At 44.1% G+C, this 18199-nt stretch overlaps 1 protein-coding gene and 1 pseudogene across 2 annotated transcripts; both read right to left on the minus strand.

Moving 5' to 3' along the window:
* Positions 1 to 763: 763 nt before the first annotated feature.
* Positions 764 to 16397, minus strand: LOC146560480 (transmembrane 4 L6 family member 1). Of its 2 annotated transcripts, XM_085244614.1 has the most exons (6): positions 16373 to 16397; positions 14139 to 14332; positions 2069 to 2137; positions 1768 to 1922; positions 1421 to 1613; positions 764 to 1317 (listed from the first exon to the last, which is right to left on the minus strand). In XM_085244614.1, the coding sequence occupies exons 2-6, from the start codon at positions 14313 to 14315 to the stop codon at positions 1297 to 1299; spliced, it is 615 nt and encodes a 204-aa protein (XP_085100740.1). In that variant the 5' UTR covers positions 14316 to 14332; positions 16373 to 16397; the 3' UTR covers positions 764 to 1296. The 2 variants fall into 2 exon arrangements, with proteins under 2 accessions (XP_085100740.1, XP_085100741.1); XM_085244615.1 differs by lacking the exons at positions 14139 to 14332; positions 16373 to 16397 and adding an exon at positions 7957 to 8377.
* On the minus strand, positions 2030 to 6654 carry LOC146560481 (uncharacterized; annotated as a pseudogene).
* Positions 16398 to 18199: the final 1802 nt, after the last annotated feature.

The raw sequence follows: 18199 nt of genomic DNA on the forward strand, positions 1-18199 counted from the left end.
CTCAGCAGAGCCTGCCGTCACAGGGAGTGTGGGCCTCACTCGTGTCTGCATTTCACACTGCAGACGTGGCTCTGAAACAGCCGCTGCATTTAGCTGCTGAACCAGAGTCTGACTCCACTTTCATCCTCACGGCTCTACTTCCTGTTTGTCACATGATTAAAAAAGAAACCTGAGCCATGATCCATCGCACGTGTGTGTATGGTACTTGTCTACGTGCGTAGTCAGGGTGTGACCTCTGGCTCACTCACACATTAATGCAGTGGAGTTCACTTGGAGCTGTGCGTCTGAGCCCTGCTTCATCTGAGGTCACCTTGACATTCAGGGCCAAGGTCGTCCTTAAAAGAGGAGCGAGAGTCTGAATAGTGTAATAGTGTTTGTTGGTGCATTCAAGTTTAAAAAGCTGAGCACCAACCACAATTTTATGTCAGCAACACAGTCCTGCAAAACCCCCAGACAGGTTGGAGTTGGAGTCATAATGCACCCAAATACAGGAGGAAAACTCAGCTTTATGTGCTGCAAGCTTGCAGATAAAACAGACTGAGACAGAACAGGATGGCTCAGGGTTCAAAGACGCCACACTGGACCATCATCCACATGGACCATAACCTCGAAACATTACACTGCAAACTCCACAAACACATGAATAAATACAGAGCGTTGTTGTTTGCGCTGTGTTGTTCTTATCTGAATGATCAGTGTAATCAGAACTGTGACATCTGCAGATATTATCTCTGCAACTAAAACCACAACATCTTTAACACTTTTAGTTTTATTTGTTTTTATGGATTATCACAAAAACACAAACAGCATAAGCGTATGCTTCAGCCAATAACTGTTGATTAGCCTTGTCTCGTGCTTTCTTTGTGGTAGATCTTTATTCTGTATACACTGAGATATCTGAATGCTAATCAAAATAAATTAATTAAAAAAATAAAAAGTTTAATAAAATGATCAGTAAACAACATAATCAATAAAAATCTGAGTTTAACTTTGAAAACAAAAATCAATGATTTAGTTGTTTTTTTTTAACCAAACATTTGAATTTGTTGAAGCTCTTATTAAGCACGAGGATATTATTTTATTATTGATTATTTAGCTTAACTGGATGTTTGAATAGTTTTATTCAGGAAAATAAATAAATAATTATTAAAAGGTACATGTACTGCAATCCTGCGTAAGGTCGAGGTATTTCAGGTTATTGATCTTCATGCTATTGATTATCTAAAGTGCATCAGTGAAAGACTTTTAATTTTAATTCTGTGTATCACAGTTGGAGCTCCCAGGATCGAACTCACGTCAAACTGAAACTGGACTGATCTGAAACATAGAAACACACACACACACGTGCGATATGAATAAACTGCTAAATCTGGAGCAGACGTTATAAATAGATGGTCCAAAGGTGTGTTCTCCCACAGACCTTACTGTGGGAGAGGCCCCGGCCCAGAATCAGGCCAAGTATGGAGTTCAGGATGTTGGCCCCACAGAGGACCGTCTGCAGTCCGCTCACAGTCCCCATCACACTGAACAGGACCAAGTTCCACTGGACCACCGAGCTGGGCTCCAAGCAGACCCCAGACCACAGAGTCCTGTTGAACAGGTATCCCGAGTGTCTAAGGAGACAGGAAAATATCTGCCCAAGAGTACAAGGAAACATCTGTCCGAGGCTACAAAGAAAACATCTTTGACATTACTCCGAGTGTCTGAGGACAGAGAGACAGGAAACCACTAAAACCAGTTCAGAACATCTGTGTGAGTGTGTCTCACCGGCCTGGGAGGGGCTGCAGCGGGACCCCCCAGGTGGGACCAGAGGAGTCGTTGTAGAGGCAGAGGGGACCCTGAGACAGACCAGTGGCACTGACCAGGGAGCAGGAGGCAGCAGAGAGCAGACAGAGGCAGGAGTAAAGCAGCTGGCACAACATCTGGAGAAGAGAGACGTGATATGACTGACAACATCTGGAGCAGCTCACACGTGTCAGAAAAATACAGATGTGGTTTCCAGATTTCACTTTGATAAAAAACATCTGTGATGAAAATCGGTGCGAGAGGGGGTGGAGCCTGAGGTCACCTGACTCCTGAACGCACAGCAGCCTCGGGTTCTGCTGCTCTGGACAAAGGCTCGAGCTCCAAGTAGAACCTGAAATCAGAGTTTAAAAATTCTAGTTAAACTGTTACACCTTGATTTCATTTTCTACTTTAACTTTGTTGAGGTCCAATCACAAAGAGGAACATAAAAACACATCATCAGTAAGCAAATTATACTGATGCAAATGTAACTGACAAGTAAATGGTAAAATGGTAAATGGACTGATTCTTATATAGCGCTTTTCTACTCTCCCGGAGTACTCAAAGTCAATACAATGAGTCAAAGGTCAAACATTAAAATCCCAAATGACAAAATGTACTGTACCAGACGCAGCACAGTTATTATCGACAGTCACTGAGCAGATAAAACCACAACCAGGAACACACAAAAAATCCTCAGTAAGGAACTTGTACTAACACAAATTCAGCCATTTAAAATAACATGAATATGAAGGATATGGCTGGATTGTCTCAGGGGCATCTTTACACAACCTGCACCTGGTGTGATAGACTCCAGCCTCTGTGGATCTCAGAGCTTGTTCTTCTGCTGCCATGATTAGTGCCTCTGTGCTGTCTTTCAGTCCAGCTTTGTCCAGCCACTGGTAGGATTTCTGGATATCAGTCACTTACTCTACCTGCTGGTGGTACATACCGTGCAGGGGCCCGTCCTTCCATGATGGTGCCTCCTCTTGCTCCTCTTCGTTCTCACGTTTCTGCTGCCTGAGGTAACTGACACCAGACCCAGCACGATCGTGGCTCAAGAGTTGGGAGTTTGCCTTGTAATCGGAAGGTTGCCGGTTCGAGCCCCGGCTCGGACAGTCTGTCGTTGTGTCCTTGGGCAAGACACTTCACCCGTTGCCTACTGGTGGTGGTCAGAGGGCCCGGTGGCGCCAGTGTCCGGCAGCCTCGCCTCTGTCAGTGCGCCCCAGGGTGGCTGTGGCTACAATGTAGCTGCCATCACCAGTGTGTGAATGGGTGGATGACTGGATATGTAAAGCACTTTGGGGTCCTTAGGGACTAGTAAAGCGCTATATAAATACACGCCATTTACCATTTGAGGTGCTGACATTCAACGGTCCCCAACCTCCTTCCTTCCACTTAGCGTACAGCCTCAGGGTGCTGGACTTGGGGTGAAACCCTCCGTGCATGGTCAGGAGCTTTCTTGCCTTGATGTCAGTGGCTTCTATCTCCTCCTTTGGCCAGCTTATTATCCCAGCAGGGTACCTGATCACAGGTAGGGCGTAGGTGTTGATAGTCCTCAGGACTTGCCTGACGCTCTGCAGGTACTTGGTGGTTGCAGCTTTCCTAGCGGCCTCTTCATGGTTCCCATTTGCCTGTGGGATCCCCAGGTACTTGTAGCTGTCCTCGATGTCTGCAATGTTGCCTTCTGGTAGTTCGATCCCCTAAGTTTGACTACCTTCGTCTAAAACTGCTCCGTGTCCACACTATCATTTTCAAAGAGTTGTTCGTCCACATTGAAACAGCCAAAAACGCTTACGTTCCAGTACTGTACATGCACGTAAAGTAACACAATTCAACCTCCCTCATTTCTTTCTGCTGTTTTTTTACTTTGCGGCTCTTTGAAACATCGCGGCAAAATGTGAAGGAAAAGCACCAAATCTTTTAAATGGACTGACAATGAGGTGGAGTTGTTGCAGCGAGTAATATGAGAGTGCAAAGTTGCAAAAACGAGTGAGAATTAAAGAATTGGAAGAAAAGCTATCTGGAGCATGTACAGACTGATATTAACCTTTAATAGGTCTGTCAAAACTGACAGCAAACAAAATGCTGTCCACCACCTTAGTTGAATTGGTCACATGACTGCATCACATGACTAAAATGCATCATGGTTTTACAAAGCCTCCATTTTCACAGTCCACACCACAACGCAAAAGCTGCGTTTTTCAAACGTATCTGCTTTGGAGAGCATTTTCAAAAAGCTCAGTTTTCCTTGACCGAAAACGCCGTCTCAGTGTGGACGGGAGGCCAAAACAGAGAGAAAAAGATCAAAACGTATTAGTGTAGACATGGCCTTTTTGTCTGTGTGCGTGCGTGTGAGGATGTGTGGCTTGCGTTCAGCCTGAGGAAATGTCCTTTCACCCAATTAAGCGAAGATCAACAGTCTGCAGCCTACGCAGGTGGCCTGGAGGGAACTGGTGAGAGAGTTAGGGAGTCTCGTTGTTGCTATCAGGGGAGAATTTGTTGTTGTTCTCGTCGGCATTGGTCTTCAAGCGTCCAGCTGCCGCTGATAAGCTAGGGCCAAACCAGCTCAGATCAGCAAGAACCCCGTTGTCATGGTTCTGAATAGGTAGATGTCTTCAATGTCCTCGATAGACAGACCCGCCAGCCACACGACGCGCCACTTCTGCTACCCATCCATCGTGTATCCAGCAGGGAATGTCCCTCCACTGGGGCTCTCTCGAACCCAGGCTCCTCGTAGAGAAGAGAGTGTCAACTGCACTCAGGGACCAGTTGATCAAATCAACAGTTATAATTCTTCTTAACTTTTTAGAGAACAAGAACGAGACTGAAAGGATCTCTGAGGGTTAGAGTTAGACGAGACTAGACAAGGACATAGGAGCTAAGCAGGAAAGACAAGGGAGAGAGAGGCGTCCGCCTCCCCCAAGAGCTGAAGTATCAGTATCAGTATCATCAAGCTTTATTTGTCGCCACATGCAGGGCACATAAATGTCCACAGCACAACATTGTGAAAGACATGACAAGCCACAGGATTGGGTGGGGGGTGAGGAGTAATCCGAAGCGAACACAGCAGCCGCCCTGCACAGCGCTACCATTCCAGCGTGGCACACAGACCCGCCGTGTTCCCCCGCAGGAAACAAGCATCGAAGGCGTTTGGAAAGGGAGGGGGATGAGTGCGTGCTTATCAGTGTAAGTGTGTGTGTGTGCGTGTCCATAGTTCAGCTGAGACAGTGTCCTTCGCCCTATCAGGCTAAGTAAACAGTCCTCCAGCCAATCCAGGTGGCCTTGCATGGGATGGGAAGAATAGCCGTAACACAGTCGTTATCAGGGAGTGATAGTTCAGCTCCAGCCTTGGGCCTGCAGCTGGCGCCGTGATGGGGGTTCGCAATTTCGATATTGATTTTGTAAATTTCCATGCGAGCAGCCCAGGAGAATTTTCAGGCTGCTCTTTAACACTCTGATGCTGGTCTCTCAATCTCCCGTTGGAGAGCCGCGAGCCTCCCCATGATGGTATCAAACTTCTGTTCCATGGTGTTGTCGTTCTTTTGATTCTGAGACTTCACAGCTGCAGTGATCCGTTCCGCGATGTGTTCCAACTGTCGCTCAAGGGTGTCATTGTGAGCAGGCCTCTCTCTGATGTTTCCCCTCATACGCTCAATGGTGTTGTTTTGAGCCTTCACAGCAGCTGCAAGCGTCTCCAAGGTGTTGACCATATTACGTTCGTTGTGAGAGGTCGCGCCTCATCCCATCGCTTCGATTCCAGCGGGCAGCCTTGGGGGGGTTTGAACAGCCGGTTCCGCTCTCTTATTTCTCCGATAAACCAGGGCTAAGCCAACTCCGATCAGCATGAACCCTGTTATCACGGTTCCGAATAGATAGATATCTTCAGCGTCCTCGATCGACAGTCCCGCCAGGCACATGACCCTCCAGTTCTGCCACCCGTCCATCGTGTATCCAGCAGGGAAAGTCCCTCCAGGGTACTCGGGCTCTCCCGAGCCCAGACTTCTCGTTGAGAAAAGGGTGTCAATAGCATTCAGAGACCAGTTGATCAAATCCATAATTCTCTTTAGGTTTTAGAGAACGACAGTGAGAGAGTGTTCCAGGGAAAGTAATGCACACGAGACAAGACAAGGACATAGAGGCTAAGCAGGGAAGATAAGGGTAAGGAGGAGAGGAGTGGAAAAACACATGGCCTCTATTGCTGTTCGCCACGTCCCCACTGAGTTCCTGATGAGGGCTCTTAGGATCCTGTTGATCTGTTGTAGACAGGTCTAGGCATTCCAGGATCCAGGTGTGGGGCATTGAGTCAGGTTTTCTTGTAATCCATCCAGGCAGTGCACAGGTTGGTCAGTCTGGTCTTGCAGTCTCGGCTGACTGTTCAGTCTACCAGTAGCTGGTGTTTTGCTCCTCTGGTATTCCTGCCAGTTCCTTTTTGTGTCCCGCTCATGTTGTGACCCATGTGCCTGTTCATCTTAGCCGCTATGATGCCTGACAGGAGCTGCCACGTGGTGCTGAGGCAGGTTATTGGCCGGTAGTTGGAGGGGATTGGTCCCTTCTGGGGGTCCTTGGGGATCAGGACTGTCCTGCCTTCAGTTAGCCATTCTGGGTGACTAGCTGCTGGTTCCCCAGCCCCAGGATGCAACAAAGACACCGGTAAGTTAATGGGCAGCGGGCTGTGTGCTTATGTACTCCAGGACCGGTGCCATAACAGCAGATTATGGAGCACCTTATGGCGCGTGTGCAATTTTCACTGTATATGTACAATGACAATAAAGGGCTATTCTATTCTACATGGAGGAAGAGAATATCTCCTGCTCAGAAAACAAACAGAAGCTGAACATCCTAAAACCAAAGAACTCATCATGGACTTCAGTAGGCACAGACAGGTCCACTCTCATTGTAAATGGAGAACAGGTGGAATTTGTCTCCACCTTCAGGTTTCTGGGCACTCACATCTCGGCTGATCTCACTCAGACCCACAACAGCATCGCCCTGAAGGCCCAGCAGTGGCTGCGCTTGTTCTGTGTCCTGAGGAAGAATAACCTGGACCAGGAGCTGCTAATGCTCTTCAGTGGAGAGCGTGCTCTCCTCCTGCCTGGTGTTTGGTACTCAGGGGCCACGACTGAGAGCAGGAAGGCTGCACAGAGGGTCATTAAAACACCAAAAACATCCCTGGCTGCCCTCTGACACCCCTGGAGGTCATCGCCTGATCCTCCTGTCTCAGGAAAACCAGGGCTATCACAGGTGACCCCCGGCACCACCTGTTTGACCCATTGCCCTCCGGTCGGCGCCTCTGGTCAGTCAGGTCCCACACACTCACTAACAGCTTCTTCCCCGGGGCCATTCGGACTGTTAACAAACACCATCTCAGCCATGGTCTGAGTGGCCCTGATCACTCAGCCACTCACACACAGACTCTACCCAGACCATGTCCTCTGCACTACTTCCAAGCGCTTGGAACTTGTTCTTCTAATGCAGCGGTTCCCAAACTTTATTTGCTGGGCCCCCCTTTGTTTTACAAGAAAAATGTCCCCCCCGCGCGGGCACAAGCACATCCTCCAACCACACACGCACACATTTTGCTCCATTGCGGTTTATTTCACACCTCAAACATTTTGTAAACAATTAAGCAAATACAAGTAAACAGCAATAAATTACAGGCAGTAATAAAATAAACGACTAACTCTTTTAAGCTGTCCGCACCTACACGGGTGTTCTTGAACACGCAGCTGTTTCGTTCACGTAAACAGCGTTTCAAATCACCGAAAACTGAGATTTTTTAAAACTCCTTTTTGCGTTTACGTCACGCAACGTCAAAGCTATGTGCCTTTATTCACGTCACGCTGTGCGCCACGTTATTGTTTACATGAGATGAATCACAGAATGGCAGATAGAGACGAAATACTGTTAATCTGACTGTCTGCAGGTTTTACACGCAGTTACTGTCCCTCAATTTACAAAGGCAGAGACGTCACGCTGTGATTATTTTACGTGTAGTTGTTTTTTTCCTGTGTAATAATATTCAACATTGCATCAATACATTTTTCAAAAATGCCTCTCTGCGCAAAATTGGTTTAAAAACATAAACAGCTGTGGGATCCTGTTTGTCTGTGATTTGAACAGCCCAGCGCTGCTCCCGACAGGGAAAACCAACCCTGCAGGGAGACCTACCTCAGCACTTGTGCAGGTGAAGCCAAAGGGAAGATTTGCTTCACCATATTTTCTAGTCTTTGGCTTAGAATGAAGTTGGTTTGGAAACATATTCAGCGATGCTTCAGCTCCTGCTTTGCGTTTCTGTGGCCGCCCCGTGCTAGCAGTGTCCAAGCGTTGTTTGTTTGTTTTCCCTTTTCATACCGCCCCCCTGCAATGGCTCTGCACCCCCCCTAGGGGGCGGGCCACACACTTTGGGAAGGTCTGTTCTAATGTGTGCCTTTCTCTTGTTCTCTACATGTCTCTCATGTCTGATATTTGTCTCTGCTGTCTTACTATTTATATTTCATATCTGGACAGTTGATAGGGAGCACCCACAGTTTCATTGTATATGTACAATGTCAATGTGTTTATTCTATTCCATATAAGCAAATAGATTAGCTCTGCAGTTTTGGTTGGTTTATTCTAAATTCAAGCTCCATTGGATGGAGCAAAGCTGCTCTCTCCAAATGTTAATAAGTAAGTAAGTAAAATTTATTTATATAGCACATTTCACAGATAAAAATCACAAAGTGCTTTACAGTAAGATCAGACATACAAGTTAAAATTAATTAAATTAATTAAAAGCCCGTTTGTATAAAAATGTCTTCAGCTGCTTTTTAAAGGAGTCAGTAGAGTCTAGACAGCGTAAAGACAACGGCAGAGAGTTCCACAGCCTCGGTGCCTGAAAAGCTCGATCCCCACGTGTTTTAAATCTAGTACGTGGGACCACCAGTAGCCTCTGACCTGAAGACCTAAGTGCTCGGGATGAAACATGAGGTTTCAACAGGTCAGAGATATACTGGGGAGCTTCACCGTGCAGAGCTCTAAAAGTTACAACTAAAATTTTAAAATGAACCCTAAAATTTACAGGCAACCAATGAAGAGAAGCCAAAACTGGAGTAATGTGTGACCTCTTGTTTGTACCAGTTAAAAGTCTTGCCGCTGCATTCTGTACAGACTGAAGGCGATCCAGAGCTGATTTGTTGAGACACCTAAAAAGATCGTTACAATAATCCAAACGAGAAGAGATAAAAGCATGAGTAATCATCTCAAGTTCTGCCTTTGACACCAGGGCCCTATTTCAGAAAGCCGGTTTAGAAAACTCAGAGTGAAAAACGATACTCAGGGTTGAGTAACCCCGAACTGTCCAACTCGGAATATTCGGTTTCAGAAAGGCTGATAACAATTAGTTCAATCAACCCGGAGTTGCTTTAACCCCAAATTAAGCGCGCGCACGAGGATACATAAAGCCCTGATTAGTGGAGCACAGATTAAGCGAGTCACCATGGAGACGGAGGGAAAGAAGGCGCGGTCAATGTATCTTACAGCGCTTGAGGCCGAAATTCTGATGGCAGCATATGCCGATAACATGCAAATTTTGCGGAAAAAAAGTAACACAGCCTCAGCTGCAAAAGAAAGGGAGCATGCATGGCAAAACATAGCCGACAGAGTCAATGCATGAGTGTTAATTTAAACATTGATCGAGGGATTTCCACCCATTTAACACGTTATTTTATTATATTTTTTATTTTTTATTTCATACATTTTATTTTGTGATGTGATGTGAGCGCAGGTGCAACCCAACAGGCCCCAAACGTTCCTGGCAGCAAGTAAAAATGAAATATAAAAATATAGTCCAAACAGGTGAGGTGTAATTGTATTATGAGCCATAGTGCTTGGTCTGTTTGTCCGATGTAAATCAATTGCAGTTAGAGGCTACATTAATTTCCTTTCTGTAAGCACTTATTGAAATTATCTGAGCACATTACAAGTACATATTTGCTTACTCTGTATGCTCAAATGTGACCTGTTATAGCCAACAGAAAAAAAGCGGAGGCCCGAAAAACAGGTGGGGGTCCTCCACCACCACCACCACTCACAGAGCCTGGCCACTTGGCTTCCACATTTGTGATAATGTTGGCAGCATCACATATGATCTTCACAGTGCAGAGAACACAAATTAGCATCCATTACTATAATGAAATAATTTGTTAGTTTGACATGCTACAGGGAACTATGTACCTGCACATTAATGCTGTGGAAAGACTTCCTGTTCACATAGTCTCCTTCATTTACTGAAGGAGCAATGATTGGAATGTGAGTGCCATCTATACAGCCAATCACGCCTGGGAACCGTGAGAATAAATGTAAAATTTAAGTAGTAGTTCAAGTATCACCACATCATGAATTAAGTTTTGTTCATCCTGATACCTGCAATTTTGTGGCATCCCTCTTTGATAAATCTTGTGGGTCTGTGACCGGGGAACACCACAGACGAGTACAGGAGACGTTTCAGTGCAACTGTAACATTCCTGACTGCCCGACAGACGGTAGCCTTGGAAACGTGCTCAGCGTCACCAATATTATACAGAAAGCTCCCGTTTGCAAGAAACCGAAGTGCGATACAAATAATATGTACAGAACTGAGAGCATGTCCGCGATGTGTCACATGAGCAATATTAGGCCTGAGGATGTTATTCAAATGAATTATAGATTGTGCTGAAAAACGGTAACGTTCGCACAGAAAATCATCAGGAAATGATAAAATGTCCAAACGCGCTCTAATCACTCTCTCCCGGCGGAGAGCTCTGCGGAGAATTTGGGCTTCAACATCTACTGGCTCTTCAAGGAAGGAGCACGCCATGTCTGACACTTCCTACAGTCAGGTTTCTGACAAAGAGGCGGAGAACGTCAGGGTTAGTTGAAGCTAACCTGCTAGGGGGCAGGTTAGCTTCACGGAGTGTGTCGTCATAGTAACTCACTCAGAATTAATCTAAACTCGCTTTGTGAAACCGGAAACCCAGAGTTTCCGTTAACTCAGGGTATACTTACTCAGAGTTTGCACTAAACCGGCTTCCTGAAATAGGGCCCAGTAGCCTGAGTTTAGAAATGTTTCTTAGATGATAAAAACAGTTCCGGACAAGTTGTTTAGAGTGTTTCTCAAGAGACATCGAACTGTCAAATATAACACCTAAGTTTCTGAGACTCGACTGAAATGAAGGGTCTAAAAAACTGATATGCTGCCTAATTTCTGAGAGCATGTGATCAGGTGCAATAATCAAAGTTTCTGTTTTATCTGCATTTATCTGAAGGAAACTGTCATTTAACCATTGTTTGATTTCTGACAGACAATTATTTAAATAAGACAATTTATACAACTCAGAAGCTTTGAAAGAACAGTACAACTGAATGTCATCAGCATAGAGATGATAAGAAATATTATTGTAACGTCTGATAATGTGGCCTAGAGGGAGGATATACAGCAAAAAGAGAATAGGACCTAAAACAGATCCTTGAGGTACCCCAGAAGACAGAACTGATGTTTCCGACAGCACATGATTTATACAGACAGTAAAGGATCTCTCAGATAGATACGACATAAACCATTTTAAAACAACGCCAGTAATCCCAAACAAGTCCTTCAGCCTATTTATCATGATGCTGTGATCAACAGTATCAAAAGCAGAGCTGAGATCCAACATAACCAGAACAGTGTACTCTCCAGAGTCTGCTGCCATCAGAATGTCACTAGACACTTTAAGCAAAGCGGTTTCAGTGGAGTGCAATTTGCGGAAACCAGACTGGAAAATGTCCAGAACATTGTTCTTTTCCAAAAAGTTGTTAAGTTGTTCTGCAACTGTTTTTTCCAAGATCTTTGACACCAATGGTAGTTTTGATATTGGCCTGTAACTGCTTGGAAGAGATGGATCCAAATTTGGTTTCTTTAACATTGGTTCAACAATAGCTTGTTTAAAATAGCTAGGAACTGAGCCAGTATAAAGAGAAGTATTAATTATTTCCAGAATACAGGGGCAAATAGAATCAAACACACTAATGAAATGATGTTCCTTTACTTGTTTAACAGCAACATTTTCAAACACCTTTGAAACCACAGGTAATACAGGTAACAGGTCTGTACCCAAAGTTAATTCTGTTCATCTGGACTTTTCAGTGGGAGAAACGTTTCATCATCATCAGGCGACTTCTTCAGTCTCAGCTGACTGCAGGTTTCAACCTTATAAACAGGACATTTGTACAATGACTGAAGCCAGCCCACTGAGGAACAATGGGCTGGGAGGTCAGTTAATGATCATTAATATGCAAGTTTTCAATTCAATTAAATTCTATTTATACAGCACCAAATCACAACAACAGTCGCCTCAAGGTACTTTATACTGTAAGGTATAAAATACTATAAACAGAAAAACAACAAAAATCATAATGAGCAAGCGCTTTGGAAACACTGGGAAGGAAAACCTGCAGGGGGGGCTATCTGCCCCGAGCTGTGAATGAATCACTCAATGAAATATGGGAACGTATGGAACGCTGCACTGAGGTCTAGCAGGACAAGCACAGAGATGAGTCCACTGTCAGAGGCCATAAGAAGATCATTTGTAACCTTCACTAAAGCTGTTTCTGTGCTGTGATGAGCTCTGAAACCTGACTGAAACTCTTCAAATAAGCCTCTGCAGATGATCTGTTAGCTGTTTGACAACTACTCTTTCAAGGATGTTTGATATAAAGGAAGGTTGGAGATTGGCCTATAATTATTGAGCAGTCTTGTATAGGGATGGGTATCGAAACCCGGTTCTTGTTGAGAACCGGTTCCCACTGTTTCAGTTCCTTGGAATTGTTTGCCATTTTTGCAAATGATTCCCTTATCGATTCCAGTCGCCCCGAATGACGTCACCACGTTGCGGAGCGTCATTTACCTGGCAGGAAACACGGCGCCTAAACGGCTCAAACGCTCAAAAGTTTGGTTATACTTTACGAGAACGGATGACAACAGGGCAACTTGCAATACTTGCAAAGTAGATGTTTAAGGGAGGAAACACTACGAATATGCAAAAGCATTTGCTCACAAAACACGCGATGACCTTAAATGAATGTCGTGTTTTTAATTCCACTCCGGACTCGTGAATCTCAACCCAGCAGCAGCGGTAACGTTTGCACGTCCTCTCCCGTTAATGCGGCACGTAAATAATCAACAACAGTGCATATTATGTTAGCGCGATCTGCCTTATTACAGACCTGCCATTACTGTGCATTTAGGTGACCATGATGAGACAGACAGAGTCTGGCTCAGATGCTGGCAGTTCTCGCTGCAGTCTACCCGTAGCGTCTCCTTTCAGGCCAGGATAGACGAATGTCACCCAGCAGTGTCTAAGTTTGTGGTCAAAGGCTTGCACCCGTTTGCCACAGCAGATGATTTTCAGTAAGTGAATGTGTGTAATTGTAGGCAGGAACATTACTGTTGCGTAATTGCTACAGAATAATTTATGTTAAACTTTGTTATTGCTACAGAAGAATATTTATTTTATTATTTCACATTTACATTTTGTTTTCCTGGGGACCCTGTGACACCCCATTGAAGAGCCGCAGGCTGGATCTCTTAAGATCTCACTGTTGGGTTTGTAAGGCCATGTTACTCCTAAATTTCTCTCTTGTTCAAAGAGAAGATATAAAACAAAGTTCTAAGCTAATCAACCTTAGTGTTCTCCTTTTTAAAAATAATCAATAAAGAATCGAATTGTTAAACAGAATCGAAACTGGAATTGGAATCGTGAAAATCAATACCCATCCCTAGTCTCGTAGGATTGAGGTGTAGTAGACACACTGATGTTTTGGAGAAAGTCATTACTTAAGTTAACTCAGGAAGAAAGATTGGAGAAAGAGTCTAAAGAAGAATAAGCAGTCTACAGACTTCTGTTACGGCAGCTCTGCGCAGTAGTTACTTTTGAGGGAATAATATTATATTCTGTATATTCCTCATGTTGTTTACTTTGTTCTTTTTAATCGTACTATGTGATTGTGACTATCACATCATATTTTGCATCTAAATATCATGTCACACTTGACCTCTGATCTCACTTTTACATTTCACATCTGCCTTTGTTTCAGGTTGACCCCAATCGTTTCCTAGATGTGAAGGCACCAGAGTTTGAAGCTTAGTTTCAAAGACAACAGACATTTTATAAAAGCTGACCTTATTTAACTTTGAGGAAGAGATGAAAGGTCCAAAGTAAGGCGATATGTAGAATCCCTACTTTGGCCTACTGATCTGAAGGTCACATACACAAACACACATGGATGGCATGTTAAAGTAGTACATGTATATATATTAAGTATAAGAACCAGTCCATGTATGCACACACACTCACCAGGAAGCCAGAGCCCCACAGTCCTGTGGCCCAGGTAGCCTCTCTAGTCACATGACCGTCCAACAGGAACTGGATCTTCAGCTCAGGAACCAGTAGCAGGATGTTGCACAGTATGCAGACAATCGCCATGGGAACTAGAGACACGCCCACACATCGCAGACACCTTGATACGCACATCTAGATTTTTATAGAAACTGCACATGAAAACAGTCATGAGATTAACCGGCGAGTCTGAAGGTAAAAACACATCCTTCATAGTATTATCATTTCTTCTAAACTAAATATCTAACATCCGACTCCTGTAATTTTAATCGCATTATCTGACTCTTCTAATATGACTCTGTAATCTTGGTAGTGTGGTTACTCTAATCCAGACCTTCCCAAAGTATGGGGCTGCCCCCTAGGGGGGGTGCAGAGCCATTGCAGGGGGGGCGCGGTATGAAAAGGGGTGGGAAAAAAAACAACGCTTGGACACTGCTAGCACGGGGCGGCCACAGAAACGCAAAGCAGGAGCTGAAGCATCGCTGAATATGTTTCCAAACCAACTTCATTCTAAGCCAAAGACTAGAAAATATGGTGAAGCAAATCTGCCCTTTGGCTTCACCTGAACAAGTGCTGAGGTAGGTCTCCCTGCAGGGTTGGTTTTCCCTGGGTTCTCCAAATCACGGACAAACAGGATCCCACATTCTTGATTTTTAGTTGACAAACACTTGTTGTAATGACTAACTGCTCCTGACATGTTGGAGATGTTTGCTCTTTATACAGTAAAGTTACAGCAGGATGCAAATAACATCAGGCTGATCCTGCCACGATTTGTTCCCTCTGTCACAGACTAACAGGATCCCACAGCTGTTTATGTTTTTAAACCCATTTTGCACAGAGAGGCATTTTTGAAAAATGTATTGATGCAATGTTGAACATTATTACACAGGAAAAAACCAACTGCACGTAAAATAATCACACTGTGACGCCTCTGCCTTTGTAGATGGAGGGACAGTAACTGCGTGTAAAACCTGCAGACAGTCAGATTAACAGTATTTCGTCTCTATCTGCCATTCTGTGATTCATCTCCTGTAAACAATAACGTGGCCACAGCGTGACGTGAAAAAGGCACATACCTTTGACGCTGCCTGACGAACTCTGTATTCTTCGTCCACACGTAAACGTAAAAACTGAGTTTTAAAAAATCTCAGTTTTCGGTGATTCGAAATGCCGTTTAGGTGGACGAAATAGCTGCGTGTTCAAAACCACCCGTGTAGGTGCGGACGCAGCGTAAAAGAGTTTATTTTATTACTGCCTGTAATTTATTGCTGTTTACTTGTATTTGCTTAATTGTTTACAAAATGTTTGAGGTGTGAAATAAACCGCAATGGAGCAAAATGTGTGCGTGTGTGGTTGGAGGATGTGTGTGTGTGTGTGTGCTTGTGCGCACGCGGGAGGGGGGGAGCGCGAACATTTTCCTTGTAAAGCAAAGGGGGGCCCAGCAAACAAAGTTTGGGAACCGCTGCTCTAATCTGACTCCTGTAATCTGTTTTTTGTAATCTTGCTCCTATACTCTGACTCTAGTCTGACCCTGTATTCCAGCGCCTGTAATTTGCCGTAATATGCCTCCTGTGATTTGACCCATATAATCTGGTTCTATAATGTCTTTCAATATGACTCCTGTAATTTGACTTTGTGATCAGGTTCCTGTAAAATGAGTCCTCGTTTCAGATTCCTGTTATTGGATTCCTCTAATTATGCTGTGATGTGACTCGTTTAATCTGGTTCTTTAAAAACTTATTTATAAACTTACAAAATCATCCTTGAAATGTCATTGAAATAATCACATTCATATTTCTGTCAATATCAGTAAAGTCATAGTCTGAGTCGAGTCTGAATTCATTGAATAATCATTATTAATAATACAAACCTGTTTAAATAAAAACATTGATTCAATCATACAGATTAATAATCACTCATTCTTCAATCCTCGAGTGTTTAAATCACTAAATAATAATATAATTACAAAACTGTGTGATCATGTATCATTCAGGTCAAATCTCATCAAAGTAAAAGCATGAATAAAGGCTCCTTCTATTTGCACTTATATGTTGAAATTATTAAACTCATTTACAAATATAATTTCTCAGTTTTTAGTTTATTTAGTAAGATGATTTTTTAAATCTGTGACAGTACACAGACTTTGAGCAACAGTAATATGTTTCTATTAATAATAGCAGAAGTCGACTCACCGGGAAGGCTGACTGACGATCCACTTCAGACTCTGAGGAACAACCACAAATATCTATCAGCACATGCACCAGGACACGCCTCCCGCTATTACGCATGCAGGAAGTACAAAAGATGGAAACTTACCCTCAACAGGACCGGCTTGGTATCAAACTGGAAAAACAGAAATAAACAGGATGAAATCAGACCTACAAACACACACATGATGCGACGCAGCAGCTGGTGATTCTGCTTCTGTAGCTCAACACGAGGAGGGAGGTTTTTCAGGGTGGATTCCTATTAGTCGATTCTGTCACCACTGATCGTGACTGGTCAGCCGGACGGCATAAAGGTAGAACATGACTGGTCCCGATTACATCGAGGCCTTGAAAGACATGATATATTAGAAGGTAATTATTTGGAGGTTTTGGTGCATTTGTAGACAGAACTAAGTTCACAGCTCCAGAGGCTGGACTGAGAAAGACCTCCTAACAGTCAGGAGGTCAGAGGTCACAGGCCACTCAAAGATCAAATCAGTGCCTGTTCAGCTCAGATGTTTCTGCTGCTTTTCTCTGTAATCAAATCAAAGAGTTTTATTGTCACAGCACATGTGAGTGAAATTCTTGTGTGCCAGCTTCACAAGCAACAGAGCTGCAAAATGCAAGAAACAACCAAATATAAGAGCAGGAATGTGAGAATGATGAGACGTATGCAGGTTACTAGATACGTATACTCATTCATCCCACGTGTGTGGGTACAGACAGCAGCTGATCGGTTCTCAGCCCACAGTGGACAGGCGAGCTCACACTACATACTTCAGAGCGAGCGCCCGAGCTTATGTGAGTGAAAAAGAAAAATCTCAGTGAGACATCAGTTTCTGTGCCGCCTGTACGTCAAAGAGGCCACGCCCCTAATGCTACAAACTTTAAAGCTTAAACAGGTAAGATAGAAAAACATCCTCTTCTGATGAACTGGAGTAAACTTTGGTCCACAGCAGCGTCTCCTCTGGAGTTTTTGAGTCACAGTCCGAGGAACCTAAATGGCGAGCCGAGGCGCCCGCGTTGAAGCATCCTCATCAATCAGGCCTGATGTGGTCGACTTCCTCACATTTTCTCGTGGAGCTCATTAGGTCACACAGCGGAAACCATGACTCCTTGGGGATGTTGACATCAGTTACCAAGGTCACATGACCGCAGGGAACGCAGAAAGCCGTGTGGCGATGTAACTTCCTGTTAGACCATACGCAGTGACCTGGTTTCTGACCCCGAGTCTCTGACCTGCTGATGCTTTCTGTTCCTCAGTCTGAGGTCATGTCAAGTCAAAGTTTATTTATATAGCACATTTAAAAGACCAGTGTACATCAAAGTGCTTCACGATAAAACTGCAATGCGGGCAGAACAAATAGTACAATTATACTTAAAATTGCATTTACATGGTGTAGTGCAGGCCGAATGAAAGTCACACTAATTGTTTTCAAAAGCTAAGTTGAACAAGTGTGTTTTCAAATGGGATTTGAACGACTGAATTGATTCCGATGTACAGATTTCCACTGGGAGATTATTCCAGAGTCCAGGGGCAGCGATGGCAAAAGCACGGTCACCTCTGGTTTTTAAACGAGACCTTGATTGCATTAGGAGCAGTTGGCTGGAGGATCTTAGTGCTCTCTTTGGGTTGTACAGATCAAGCAGATCAGTTAGGTAGCTAGGGGCCAGGTTATTTAGAATTTTAAAAGTGAGCAGCAGTTTGAAATCAATGCGATATTTGATGGGAAGCCAGTGTAGTTTAGCGAGGACAGGGGTGATCTGCTCATGCATTCTGGTGCTGGTTAAATGGTAAATGGCCTGTATTTG

Source organism: Mchenga conophoros, linkage group LG14 (genome assembly GCF_057382185.1).
Source record: "Mchenga conophoros isolate Kocher_MC1m ecotype Shallow Benthic linkage group LG14, M_conophoros_male_GT1.1, whole genome shotgun sequence".
In the NCBI taxonomy this organism is placed as follows: Eukaryota; Metazoa; Chordata; class Actinopteri; order Cichliformes; family Cichlidae; genus Mchenga; species Mchenga conophoros.

Excerpts from the sequence above, each read along its gene's own strand:
- LOC146560480 (XM_085244614.1), bottom strand. The coding sequence starts at position 14,315 with ATGTGCGTATCAAGGTGTCTGCGATGTGTGGGCGTGTCTCTAGTTCCC. Across the intron at positions 2,138-14,138 it reads TGTGGGGCTCTGGCTTCCTG|GTTCTACTTGGAGCTCGAGC; the intron begins GTGAGTGTGTGT and ends CTCTGATTTCAG. Across the intron at positions 1,923-2,068 it reads GCTGTGCGTTCAGGAGTCAG|ATGTTGTGCCAGCTGCTTTA; the intron begins GTGACCTCAGGC and ends TCTCTTCTCCAG.